The sequence below is a fragment of the Miscanthus floridulus genome, chromosome 4 (assembly GCF_019320115.1).
Source record: "Miscanthus floridulus cultivar M001 chromosome 4, ASM1932011v1, whole genome shotgun sequence".
NCBI classification, from domain to species: domain Eukaryota; kingdom Viridiplantae; phylum Streptophyta; class Magnoliopsida; order Poales; family Poaceae; genus Miscanthus; species Miscanthus floridulus.
The window spans coordinates 504,132-515,110 of record NC_089583.1 but is presented as its reverse complement, the minus strand read 5'-3'; the positions used below and the strand labels follow the sequence as shown (position 1 = coordinate 515,110).

General features: G+C 48.2%; 2 protein-coding genes across 2 annotated transcripts; both read right to left on the bottom strand.

Moving 5' to 3' along the window:
* Window positions 1-1,953: 1,953 nt before the first annotated feature.
* On the bottom strand, window positions 1,954-3,992 carry LOC136549270 (protein NRT1/ PTR FAMILY 8.2-like). The gene has a single exon (XM_066540504.1). The coding sequence runs from the start codon at window positions 3,853-3,855 to the stop codon at window positions 2,092-2,094; it is 1,764 nt and encodes a 587-aa protein (XP_066396601.1). The 5' UTR covers window positions 3,856-3,992; the 3' UTR covers window positions 1,954-2,091.
* A 550-nt stretch (window positions 3,993-4,542) lies between these two features.
* Window positions 4,543-10,979, bottom strand: LOC136549269 (uncharacterized). Its single transcript, XM_066540503.1, has 5 exons — window positions 10,608-10,979; window positions 10,384-10,499; window positions 6,406-6,649; window positions 5,127-6,254; window positions 4,543-5,042 (listed from the first exon to the last, which is right to left on the bottom strand). The coding sequence occupies exons 1-5, from the start codon at window positions 10,851-10,853 to the stop codon at window positions 4,854-4,856; spliced, it is 1,923 nt and encodes a 640-aa protein (XP_066396600.1). The 5' UTR covers window positions 10,854-10,979; the 3' UTR covers window positions 4,543-4,853.

Below are 10,979 nucleotides of genomic sequence, written 5' to 3'. Positions count from 1 at the left end.
TCTACGCTCCACCTCACCCAACCTCTAGGGGCGGGCTCCGCCTCGCCCGACACCGAGGTTGTGGGCTCTACCTCGCCCGACCTCTAAGGGTGGGTTCTGCCTCACCTGGCCTCTGGGGGAGGACTTCGCCTCGCCCGACCCCGAGGCCTTGGGCTCTGCCTCGCCCAACCCTTGGGTTTATGCTCTGCCTCGCCCGACCTCTAGGGTGGGACTCCGTCTCGACTGACCCTGAGGCCGAGAGATCCATCCTGCCTGACGGAGACCCATACCACTGCCAACCACTCTAGGTTCAAGCGAATAGGCCTGGGTAAAATATCTGACACCAGGAAGGTGACCGGCACGCCCCGATATGACTTGTGGCCGTGATGGGTCATACCTGGGGATTCATATCAGGAAGAGCATCGGTCGTATCGGTGGTGTTCTGCCTAACCCTCGTATGGGCACTAACAGGCGTGTCAGTCCACCACGACGTCCGTCAGGACAGAGTGGAGCACCACGACCGGGAGATGACGCCTACGTATGGCGCTAGTGACGGACAGGGACGCGACATGGAGCTATCCCTGTTGACGTCTACAGGGTCGGCGGGACCCGCGTGAAGTAAAAGAAGGACCCAGCGATCCTAGAGGACTTCTTCTCCTTCTCATTCTGCTCTTTTCCCTCGACTGTAACCTGTGCTTTCCCTTGGCCTATAAAAGGGAAAGCAGGGTGTCCTGTTTGAAAGGACTCGACTCAACTTGCATCACAACACATCGCATCAATTGAGACTCGAATCCATCGAACCTCGAACCTACCAGAACACACAAGCACACAGCCGGGAAGCGATAGGGCTCTCGGCACCCATTCGTTCCTCTCACCAGACTTGAGACCTGTTCCTCTCTCGACCGTTTTGTAACCCCTACTATGAACTTTCAGTGCTAGTAACATGAGCAGCAGCAATGAACTGGACGTAGGGATATTTTGCCCGAACTAGTATAAACCTCGTGTCCTCTTAGCATACCATCCGAGCCAGACGCACAATATTAGAAATTTACTAGTCGGTGGCAACTCGAAACACCGACAATAGTCGTTAATTATTCTTGATGACCATCATACAAGACCTGATGGTCGGTCTGATTGCACCCCTGATGCAGGGGTGGAGCTTCGTTATTGCCACCCCTGTCAATGCAATTTTTGCACTAGTTAAACCGTAGAATTAGTAGTATTATTGTTTATTTAATTCACAAATCTATGAACTGCTCCCTCCCCCTCTACTTCTATGGTCAAGCTCCGCCAATGTCCTGATGAGTTGAGGGCTGAATTCGAGTAGGAGTCAGCATGTTCCACTACAAGGAATTCACTAAAGTCTTGCTCGTTTCATTCCCAAACTAAAGGGATTGGAAAGGATCGGAGAGAATTGAGGAGAATTTTGACTCGTAGGGAATTATATCCCTCTCAGACCTTGTTTGGATGTGTAGTCAGATTCGTATCAATCCACATGTGTTGGTGTGGATTGAAGTAAAACTTAAAGTAAATTCCACCCCAATACATATAGATTGAAGTGAATCCGATAACATCCAAACACAGCCTCAATCTCTTTTCAACTGCCTTGGTTTAGGGATGAAACCGACACGTGTTGCAAATTAGGTGCCCTTCTTCTAAAGAGAAGCGTGAAGCTAGTGAGGGTAAAGGAGTACTACTGATTTAATTAGGCTGTCTCTAACAGGAGACTCATTACGAAACTCAAATCTAAAATGGGTCTCCAACACAATACCTATAGCCTCTAATAAAGTACTTATATGGTAGACCCATTTTAGATGTCAGGAAAGGCATAACCCAAATCTGAGTATCCTCTCTCCTGAAAACCCATTTATAGAAAAAGTTATCTTTTAGGTCTTGTTGTTGTAAAAGATAAAAATATGTATTGAACCATTTGCCTGTAGCGCTACTTAAAGGATGAATGTGTCTTGTATTTTGGGTCGCGGTTCTCGGAGACATTCTTACAACCGTGAAAAATACTCACTACTGTAGAGTAGTAGTACAAAACATTGAATGAAGCAAATAAAAAAAAACATATGCGAGAGTGGCAGGCTCATCATCTTCAGTAGCTTGCATCTATACACTGCTAAGTTCATAACTTGTGGTTGCCTGCTTGTACCTGTACCACTTTGCAATCCAGAGGTAGACGACGAAGTTGACGACGCTGAGCACGGAGAGCAGCCAGAAGAAGTAGTCGAGGTGGCCCCGGTTGAGGTTGTCGGGGATCCAGCCGAGGCCGCCGTTCCTGGTGGTGACGGCGGTGACGACGGACACCAGCAGCGCGCTGAGGTAGCTACCGAGCGCGGACGAGGTGAGCGAGAGCGCGGTGCCCATGCTCCTCATGGCGTCAGGCGCCTGGTCGTAGAAGAACTCGATCTGGCCGATGAAGGTGAACACCTCGGCGGCTCCGATGATGAAGTACTGCGGCACCTGCCAGAAGATGGAGATGGGCAGGTAGTTGGTGGAGTCGTCGAGCATGCCGTGCGAGGCGGCGACGCGGAGCCTGGCCACCTCGAGCGCCCCCGCGGCGAGCATGGACAGGACGGAGACGGCGAGGCCGATGCCCATGCGCTGGAGCTGCGTGAAGCCGCGCGGGTGCCCCGTCCAGCGGCGTGCGGCGGGGACGACGAGGCGGTCGTAGGCGGGCGCCCAGGCGATGACGCTGAGGGTGTCGAAGATGGAGAGCGAGGCGGAGGGGATCTTGAAGGCGCCGGCGCCGGAGCCCATGCGCGGGTCCAGCGTGTTGCCCTGCAGTACGAACATGGTGCTCATCTGGCTGTACACCGCCGACATGACGATGCCGCTCGCCCACACCGGCAGAAGACGGATGACACTCTTGAGCTCCTCCACCTGCGTCACCGTGCACAGCCGCCACGGGTTGGGGTTCTTGCCGTCCTTGTCCTCCTCATCGGCGGTCACCACCGCCGCCCTGTCCAGCCACCGGAACTGCTCCGTGTGCTCCAGCTTCCTGCTGCCCTGGATGGCGGACACCGCCGACGCCTCGTGGAGCAGGGACGCGTCCGCCGGCACCGGCTGCTTTCCCTTCCTCCAGGCGGCGACCGCGACCTGCAGCATCCGCGTGAGCGGGCTGCCCCCCGGCTTCTGGTGCCTGTACAGCTTGCTCCCCAGCAGGAAGCTGGCGACGGCGACGGCCATGGCGGCTGCGGGGATGCCAAAGCCCCAGCCCCAGCCGACGTTCATCTGGACCCAGACGAGCACGGAGGAGGCGACGAGGGCGCCCACGTTGATGGACATGTAGAACCAGTTGAAGAAGGAGCTCTTGCTCTGGCGCTCTCGCGGGTCGGCGTCGTCGAACTGGTCGGCGCCGAAGGAGGAGACGCAGGGCTTGATGCCTCCCGTGCCCACCGCGATAAGGTAGAGCGCCACGAAGAAGGCGGCGCTCTGGCCCGCGGTCACGGCGCCTCCTCCGTCGGGCGGCGGCCTGAGCCCCGGGACGGCGGCGCTCATGGTGAGCAGCGTGAGGCCGACGATGTAGAGCGCCATGAAGGCGGCGATGGTGCGGTACCTGCCGAGGTAGGCGTCGGCGAGGAAGGCGCCAAGGAGGGGCATGACGTAGCAGGTGCCGGACCAGTTGCTGACGTTGTTGGCGGCGGCGGCGTTCCCCTGGTGGAGGCGGTCGATCATGTAGTTGACGAGGTTGGAGCTCATGCCGTAGTAGGCCAGGCGCTCGCAGCACTCGTTGCCCAGGATGAAAGGGCACGCGCGCCACGTCCCCGTCTTGCTCCGCACCGCCGCCTTGCCGGAGCGATCCGTCGTCCCGTCAAGCGTCGTCGTCGTCGTCGTCTCACTCTCATCTCCTCCACCGGCCATGGCCGCCATTGTCGATGGATTCGTTATCGTCCACGATCCACGCCCTACCTATTGTGGGTGGACAACTGCAGATCGATCGGCTGCCGATCGTACCGAATCGACGATTGCAGCTCACAAGATCCCCGCTCGCATCGCATCAATGCAAACCAGATTCCGTATATATAAATACTGGGAGTGCATGGATTCAGTTCGGCTTCGGTCGATCGTATATGCTCGTATTCGTGTGGTACCCGAAATCCAATCCAAGTCAGTTCACGGCAAAGAGAAGAATCGCGATAAAGACTCCGGAGATCCCTGCATCTGCATGCATGCAAACCGGCAACCGGCCAGATTCATCCTTTTTCTATAGACCAGACCGACTACCAATAGTAGGATTATAACAAATTAACAACCTTCAATGCACGTGCCAACTGTTTCAAGCGCGAAGATATTTTTTTATCACTTACCAATTTTGCATTCAAAATTCTTATGAGTACCCAAAAAAATTGCATTAAAAATTATTATGATTACCCAAAAAAATGCATTCAAAATTGTTATGACGGTCTAATTTTGTTTTTGTCTTCCCCTATTTTGCATTAAAAAATGACTAACATTAATGTACATTGGTTATGTTATTATTAAGGTATTAATAACTTTTAAGAAAAAAATTTCATATCAAAGGCAGGTTGCCTCTGTACAAACACTCCTGGTTGCACGAAAGGCAACACAATGCTTCGCTGCAGCTCCGGCGTACGAGCTCTAAAGCACGAAGTATATATATTTTACGAGGCTAAAGTTCATCATAAACAAATAAAACAAACTAAGCGTGAGGCTCCCAGCAAGTTTGCCAAAACAAAACACAGTACAGACTACTAAATACATTTGCCAACCAGAAAGGCCTGCTGGCTGGGGGAAGAAACAAAAGGCACCATACAGAGCATCAAATCACCCAATCCTTAAAACCCTATTTACCATGGTGATGCAACTGCCAATCAAACTAAAACGTCATCCCATAGAGACATGTAGAACTAAATTTTCTGGCAATGCTGTACATCATATTCATTGCTGGTACCATCGTATTCTGCAAACGGCTCTTGTGAATCATCTCCGCTTGGAACTTCATCCTCAGAGTGTGCAATCCCACTTCTAAACATAGCAGCAACACAAGCCGTGCCAAATGCTTTGTCATTGGGGTCCACAGCAACATGCTTGTTCACCTATGATCAAATCAATCAAATAGAATAATAAGCCACAAGACACGAAGGTAAAGTCTACTTGAACAACAGCACCAATTAACTTACATTATTAGCCCGGGATATACTTTCAGGCATATCAGGAATGACCAAAGGGAGCACGTTGGCCAGCTGCGGATTGCTAGCAGGTGGTGCCGAAGCTATGAGCCTCATCAGCGTTTCCCTTGCGCTTCTCTCGACTAGCGATTCTGCTTCTGGCAGCAGAGGCTTCAAGCTAGTGAGCAGGGGAACTGTTGAAGTTATAGAAGGTCCACAACTCACTAGATATGCCTGCCCCGCCGAACACACATCAATGACTGGGACATGCACAATGGGATCAGACATCAATGGCGTGAATGTTGGAACCTGTGAACCATGTAGGGAAATAAGTGGTGAAGTAGGGAGTGGAAGGTGAATTAATGGGTCGTGCAGTATGGAGGGAAGATTAAGGGACGGGAGATCAGTTGTATCCAGCTTTACAGAAACTGTTGAAGGTGGCTGCTCACTTGCTAGCAGCGAACTCAAAGGTGGCAGGGGCAGCGGATCTACAGATGTAGCTGGCAGATGCAAAGGGGTGACAGTGTATTGCAGTGATGATGGGCATGGTGGGCACCAGCAATAGTAAGGTTTAAACTGTTTCTCCAAAGAAACCTCAGGAGTCGGACCAGCGCCAAGGGAGTAAATAGGCGGCAACAAGGGAAATGAAAGAGGCATGTCCAACGGAACTGAGCTAACATTGTTCTTTGAACAATCTGCATCACACTTCTCACTTGTAGAATCAGGGTTGATTGTCAAAGGATTTGTATCAAGTGGAGCAGTTATCGGGCCCGACAATTCCACACGACGCTTCAGTTTGTCCCTCCCAACAACCCTTGCACATGAAGCCCTTGGTACCCCATCTTTAAAAGTGCCAGATCTGGGACTTAGGCTGGCTTGATAGACAGAGTTTGACTTAGTTGCACTAATCGCAGAGGCACGGAACCTGGAAGTTTTGGAAACAGCTGACTGGAGCTGTAAATATTGATCATGTGATCTTGAAGTACTCGGAAAGTCATTAAGTGATCCCAGCGATTTAACATCACCAATACTTGATGCAAGTAGATAAGCATGTAAATGAGTGGCAAAAGCATCAAGTCGCACATTGGAGATGCCAGTGAGATCAGAGAGTGTTGGCCTCCCGTCCAAAAGGTTTTTCATCTATGCACACAAAAACGAGAATAAGAATCCTCATCAGTACGTGTGTATTGCTATGGATAACACCATTTTATGTTTTGTTTTTATTACTACATAGAGATAACAATTTTAGCATATCGCAGTTAATATAAAGGCAATGTATATTTAAACAAACCTTTGTAAGAAGTTCCATTCCATGTTCCTTGGACTTCTCAGCACACCAGTAGTAAAATACTTTAGATTCTGATATTCTGATTAGGAAAGAGCGCCCAGAATTATCAGCTGATATTTCTTCAATCACAACTTCTGAAAATTCAAAGCTGTTGCTCAAGAGAGCTAGTTGCTCTGAATAACCATCATCACAAACAAAGGTAAGCCGCATGCTAGATGATGGCAGAAGAACAAGGTTCAGCTTCCCTCTGCACATAGGAAATGCACATACATGAGATCCCTGAACATATTGTTAACAGAAGATGACTGCATTTTTTCACCAAAGGACCAAATGGTACAATGTTTTCTCTGATAAAGGCATAGACAACACGGCTACTACAGTAAGAAAAGAAAATAAAAATAAAAAACAATGAAATGGAAACCATAGATCAAAATAGATACTTCAATAAAAAGAAAACTGAAGTTACTAAACAAGGGGGTGCCAGTGCTGACAAATGCAAGCATTAGCATACAGCACACCACTAGCAAAGAAAAGGAAACAAACTAATTTTGACATCCATGAGACTCACTGTCTCAGATCAGGAAATTTAATAAAGAAACTAAAGCCTCTTAGAATTTTAGCTATCACTTAAAAAGGTACATGCATCATTATGAGAAACAGTAGCCTTGTTAAGAACCTAATAAGATGGTAAAACGTTCCATTGAGACATAAGCTTATTAAATTTACACAAAAAGAGAACACAGAGGCTAGTGTAAAATCTTCATAGCTTAGCCCAACTACATAGAAAAAATCATAAATCTCTGTTCCTACAAAATAAGTACGTGTGCCTCACTTAAGCAATAATCCCTTTGAATTAAAAAAGGGACTTTCCATTGGTAGAAGTCAGTGTAAAAAGTCTAGGAACCAAATGTTCAACAACTTGTTCAGCTTTTAATTTTTCAGGCGAGCTCATAAGAACCAAATATATCAAAATGATCTTTTCCTCACAGGCGATAAAATCAAGTGTGTGAAACCTTCCATACAAGTAACCTAGATCCATGACACAAATAAGGGCTATTAAATTGTGATTTGCTTCTACATGAGCAAATTAAAAATGGTTTCCAAAGTATCAATAGGGAAAAAAAGAGTGCACAAAAAATAACCAGAGTAGTTAGCACCAATGATCCCCATTAGGACAAAAAAAGCGAAAGATGGAACCCGAAAAAAAGAGGTGTCCATAACTATTGCACATTTAAGTAGAAACCATAAGGGCTCCCACAACAGAGAGTTAAAAAAAAGCACAGCTATTAATCGCAAAATTATTTAAGGATGAAGAACTTGGAAAGCCAAGTAATTGGTTATAGACCGAGCACCAGTGTGGGCATATATACATCTGTTCAAGGTAAACCAAGAAGTAGAGTATTGCACAAACCAATGATGCTAGGGCATGTCCAGCCTACGTTACCCTGATACGCCAAGGAAGGGACGTATCCCGTATCCGATACGTATCCGATACCGATACGGCATGGATACGCGTTGGATACGTATCAGCGAAGTATCCGTAAAAAAATAAATCAACTATAATTCAGATACTCTTCTTAGATTCGTTAGGCTCGTCCGATACCTCAGTCCGATACAGCCCAACCCACCTGACCACTCCCCACGTCCGCTGCCTTCCTTGTCCCGTAACCCCTACACAGCCGCCACAACACGTCCGGTCATCCACACGCAAGAGCCCCTGCTCTCGCGCGCCGCCTCCCGTGCAAGAGATGCGCCGCAGCTCGCCAGTGGTCGGCAACAAGCCCCCGCCGCATCCTGCGCACGCCCCCCCCCCCCCCCCATCCCCCCTAGCTTCGCATCCTGCGCACGCGCGCCGCCTCCCGCGCAGGAGATGTGCCACCGCTCGCCGGCGACAAGCCTGCCTCCGCCCCCTCTGTGCCATCAATCGACCTCTCGTCCTCCAGGTCGTCACGCCAGAGAGCACTGCGCTGGGAGCACCCACCAGTCCACTAAGGACGCGGCTAGCTCCCGCAATGCAGGGGAGAGATGCAGGGAAGAGGACGATTCAGCACTCAACAGCAAAGCCTTCCGCCGACCTCCATCAGTACATCCTTTTTCATTCTTGATGTACTCTACTTCTGCACTTGTTGCTTTGCTTTGTTCCTTACTTACTGTTTTAAATAGACTTGGTAATTGCACATTCATCTAGTATAGTTTGGACTTGGATCTCCTGACCTAAAAGGTGATCTGGTGATGTATCATATATGATTGTATGTAAATTAGTGATTACTCAAATTTTACACTTCCCCAATTTTAATCTGCATTATTATTTACTTTATTAAAAATAGTAAAACGTATCCGCGTATCATGTTTTTTGAGAAATTGCCGTATCTGTGTATCCGTATCCTTCCGATACCGATACGCGTATCCGTGCTGCATAGTGTCCAGCAACAGCAGAACATTCAGATGACAACTAAAGAATTTTGCAGATGACCATTACAATATAGCAAGCATAAGTAGGAATCCTATTGATCAGTCTCACCAAATATTTCAATCCGAGATTATTCATTATCAATGGAGGTAACTGATATTGCAAGGCCATGAAAGAAACTACCTTCTCTTTCCTCATATATCAGAGATTACGACAAACGCCCAAATTACCTACAAGTGAAAAGATAAATTTATTTTGGCAGGGTGAACAGTGCCATCACTAATAAGATGAATTGTGTAACCCTAGAATCAACATGAACACTCGCTGATGCACATCATTCTAAATTAGGTGCAATGATTCAGCAAACATCTCTTCTAACAATTAATTATGTGTCGTGAAGTAAAGATGGGCACACTTATATACTCGCATAGAAAGCACAGAGGATAAAAGGAAAAACAATTTAAATTAATTAGAAACTAAAGAGTGCTGCATCACAGGGCAGCAACCGCATGATCTACACTTCAACAGGTCTAAGTGGATTAGGATACTGGTATAAAAGGCAGAAAAGGACATGAGACCAAATAATGAGCAGAGAAGAAAGAAAATTGACGTTGATGACTGTAGACGGCAGTCCCCCAACAATGTATTGAATCATGTCACTTGTATAATACATACCAACTCCATATGCAATGAATATAGAATCAGTCAGGTCAGTCCTTACAGCCTGATATGCCTAAATGCATTATTGTATCATGAACTCTAGTGGTATGGTAACTTCAGATGCACCAATATACTCCCATGGAATACAAGAAAAATGCAATTACATTGTCTGTGCATTATTATCACATCATATAGATACAGTGGCATGCCTTTTTTCCTGGAAGCAGAGACATAGAGAAAGCTACAGGATCACTTCTTCATCATTCCAACAGCATCTATGTAAGGACATATTGGTCAATAACATGTTGTTTATACAAGTAAAACTTACAAGATTTGAAATACCAGATTATATAATCAACACATTGCAGTGCCTTCACATGAAATCAGAAGCTAAGTCGTGTATAGAGGCGCAGTACACTATTTTTTTTAGAAGGACAAGTTGGCCCTGTCAACCAATGGTAAAATAGGAGAGTTTAGGATGGATCTTATGAGACCGCAACACAAGTTCCTAGTTGCAAGTATACAAAGTATATGAGGCTGATTCATGCTCAACTGGTGGTGGTGGGGGGGAGGGGGGGAAGCAATCTAATTATCACAAGCAATGCTACTTAAATGTGGCGAGAAGAGGCTAAGTGTATATAATGAGCACATAGAGTTATAGAAACATCAGATCAACTGGCTAACCTGTATATAATATTAATAGGTAAAGGCTAGCTGCAAGCGAGAAGAATATACAAGTTGAGAAGGAGGAAAGCTGGTAAATCATGTGAGATGCGAAATAATCACGAAAGAGACAGTGCAACAAGCGAAATCATAAGGGTCAAGCAGGCGCTGCTATCTTAATGAAGCATACATATCAGTGTCATATATGATGATGATGAAGCGAAGTAAGGATTTGAGTGAGTACCAACCTAATGTGTGTTGGGCAGAGGAGAGGCCCTTCCCTCTGAACCTTGCCAACGCGCAGGGAGACGAGGGGGACGCAGAGGCAACGCGCGAGCATGCCCACCTCCGACACCTCGAAGTGCTGCAAGGGAGGTAGGAAGGGAGCGAGCAGAATGAATGAACAGATCCGTAAACCCTAGGCAACCGAACAGGAGCCGGAGGAGGAGGCAAGGCAAAAGCGAAAGGTTACCTGCGCGAGGTGTGCGATGAATCGGTCGTCGGCGGCGGCGCAGGAAACGTTGAGCGTGAGCAGCGGCCTGAGGCGCTCGTCGGCGCGGCAAGCCCCCATGAGCTGCTGGCGCAGAGGAGGCGGCGGCAGCGGTGGAGGGATACCCTCGTCGCTTTCCGATCGGGAGGTCTCAGGGTGGTCGGCGTCGGGGAAGGCGCGGGTTTCGGGCTCCAGCTCCTCCCTGTCCCTGGAGGGCGGCGGATCCATCGGGGGAGGGGAGGGGAGGGGAAGCTAGGGTTGGCCGGGAGGACGACGGGGGGAGCGAATCGTGGATTGGATTCCCTTTGACGATGAGTGGTTGGCGAATGGCGAATGGCGAATGGCGAATGGCGA

Excerpts from the sequence above, each read along its gene's own strand:
- LOC136549270 (XM_066540504.1), bottom strand. The coding sequence starts at position 3,855 with ATGGCGGCCATGGCCGGTGGAGGAGATGAGAGTGAGACGACGACGACG.
- LOC136549269 (XM_066540503.1), bottom strand. The coding sequence starts at position 10,853 with ATGGATCCGCCGCCCTCCAGGGACAGGGAGGAGCTGGAGCCCGAAACC. Across the intron at positions 10,500-10,607 it reads TCATCGCACACCTCGCGCAG|CACTTCGAGGTGTCGGAGGT; the intron begins GTAACCTTTCGC and ends CCTCCCTTGCAG. Across the intron at positions 6,650-10,383 it reads CTCTGCCCAACACACATTAG|AGGGAAGCTGAACCTTGTTC; the intron begins GTTGGTACTCAC and ends TCCTATGTGCAG.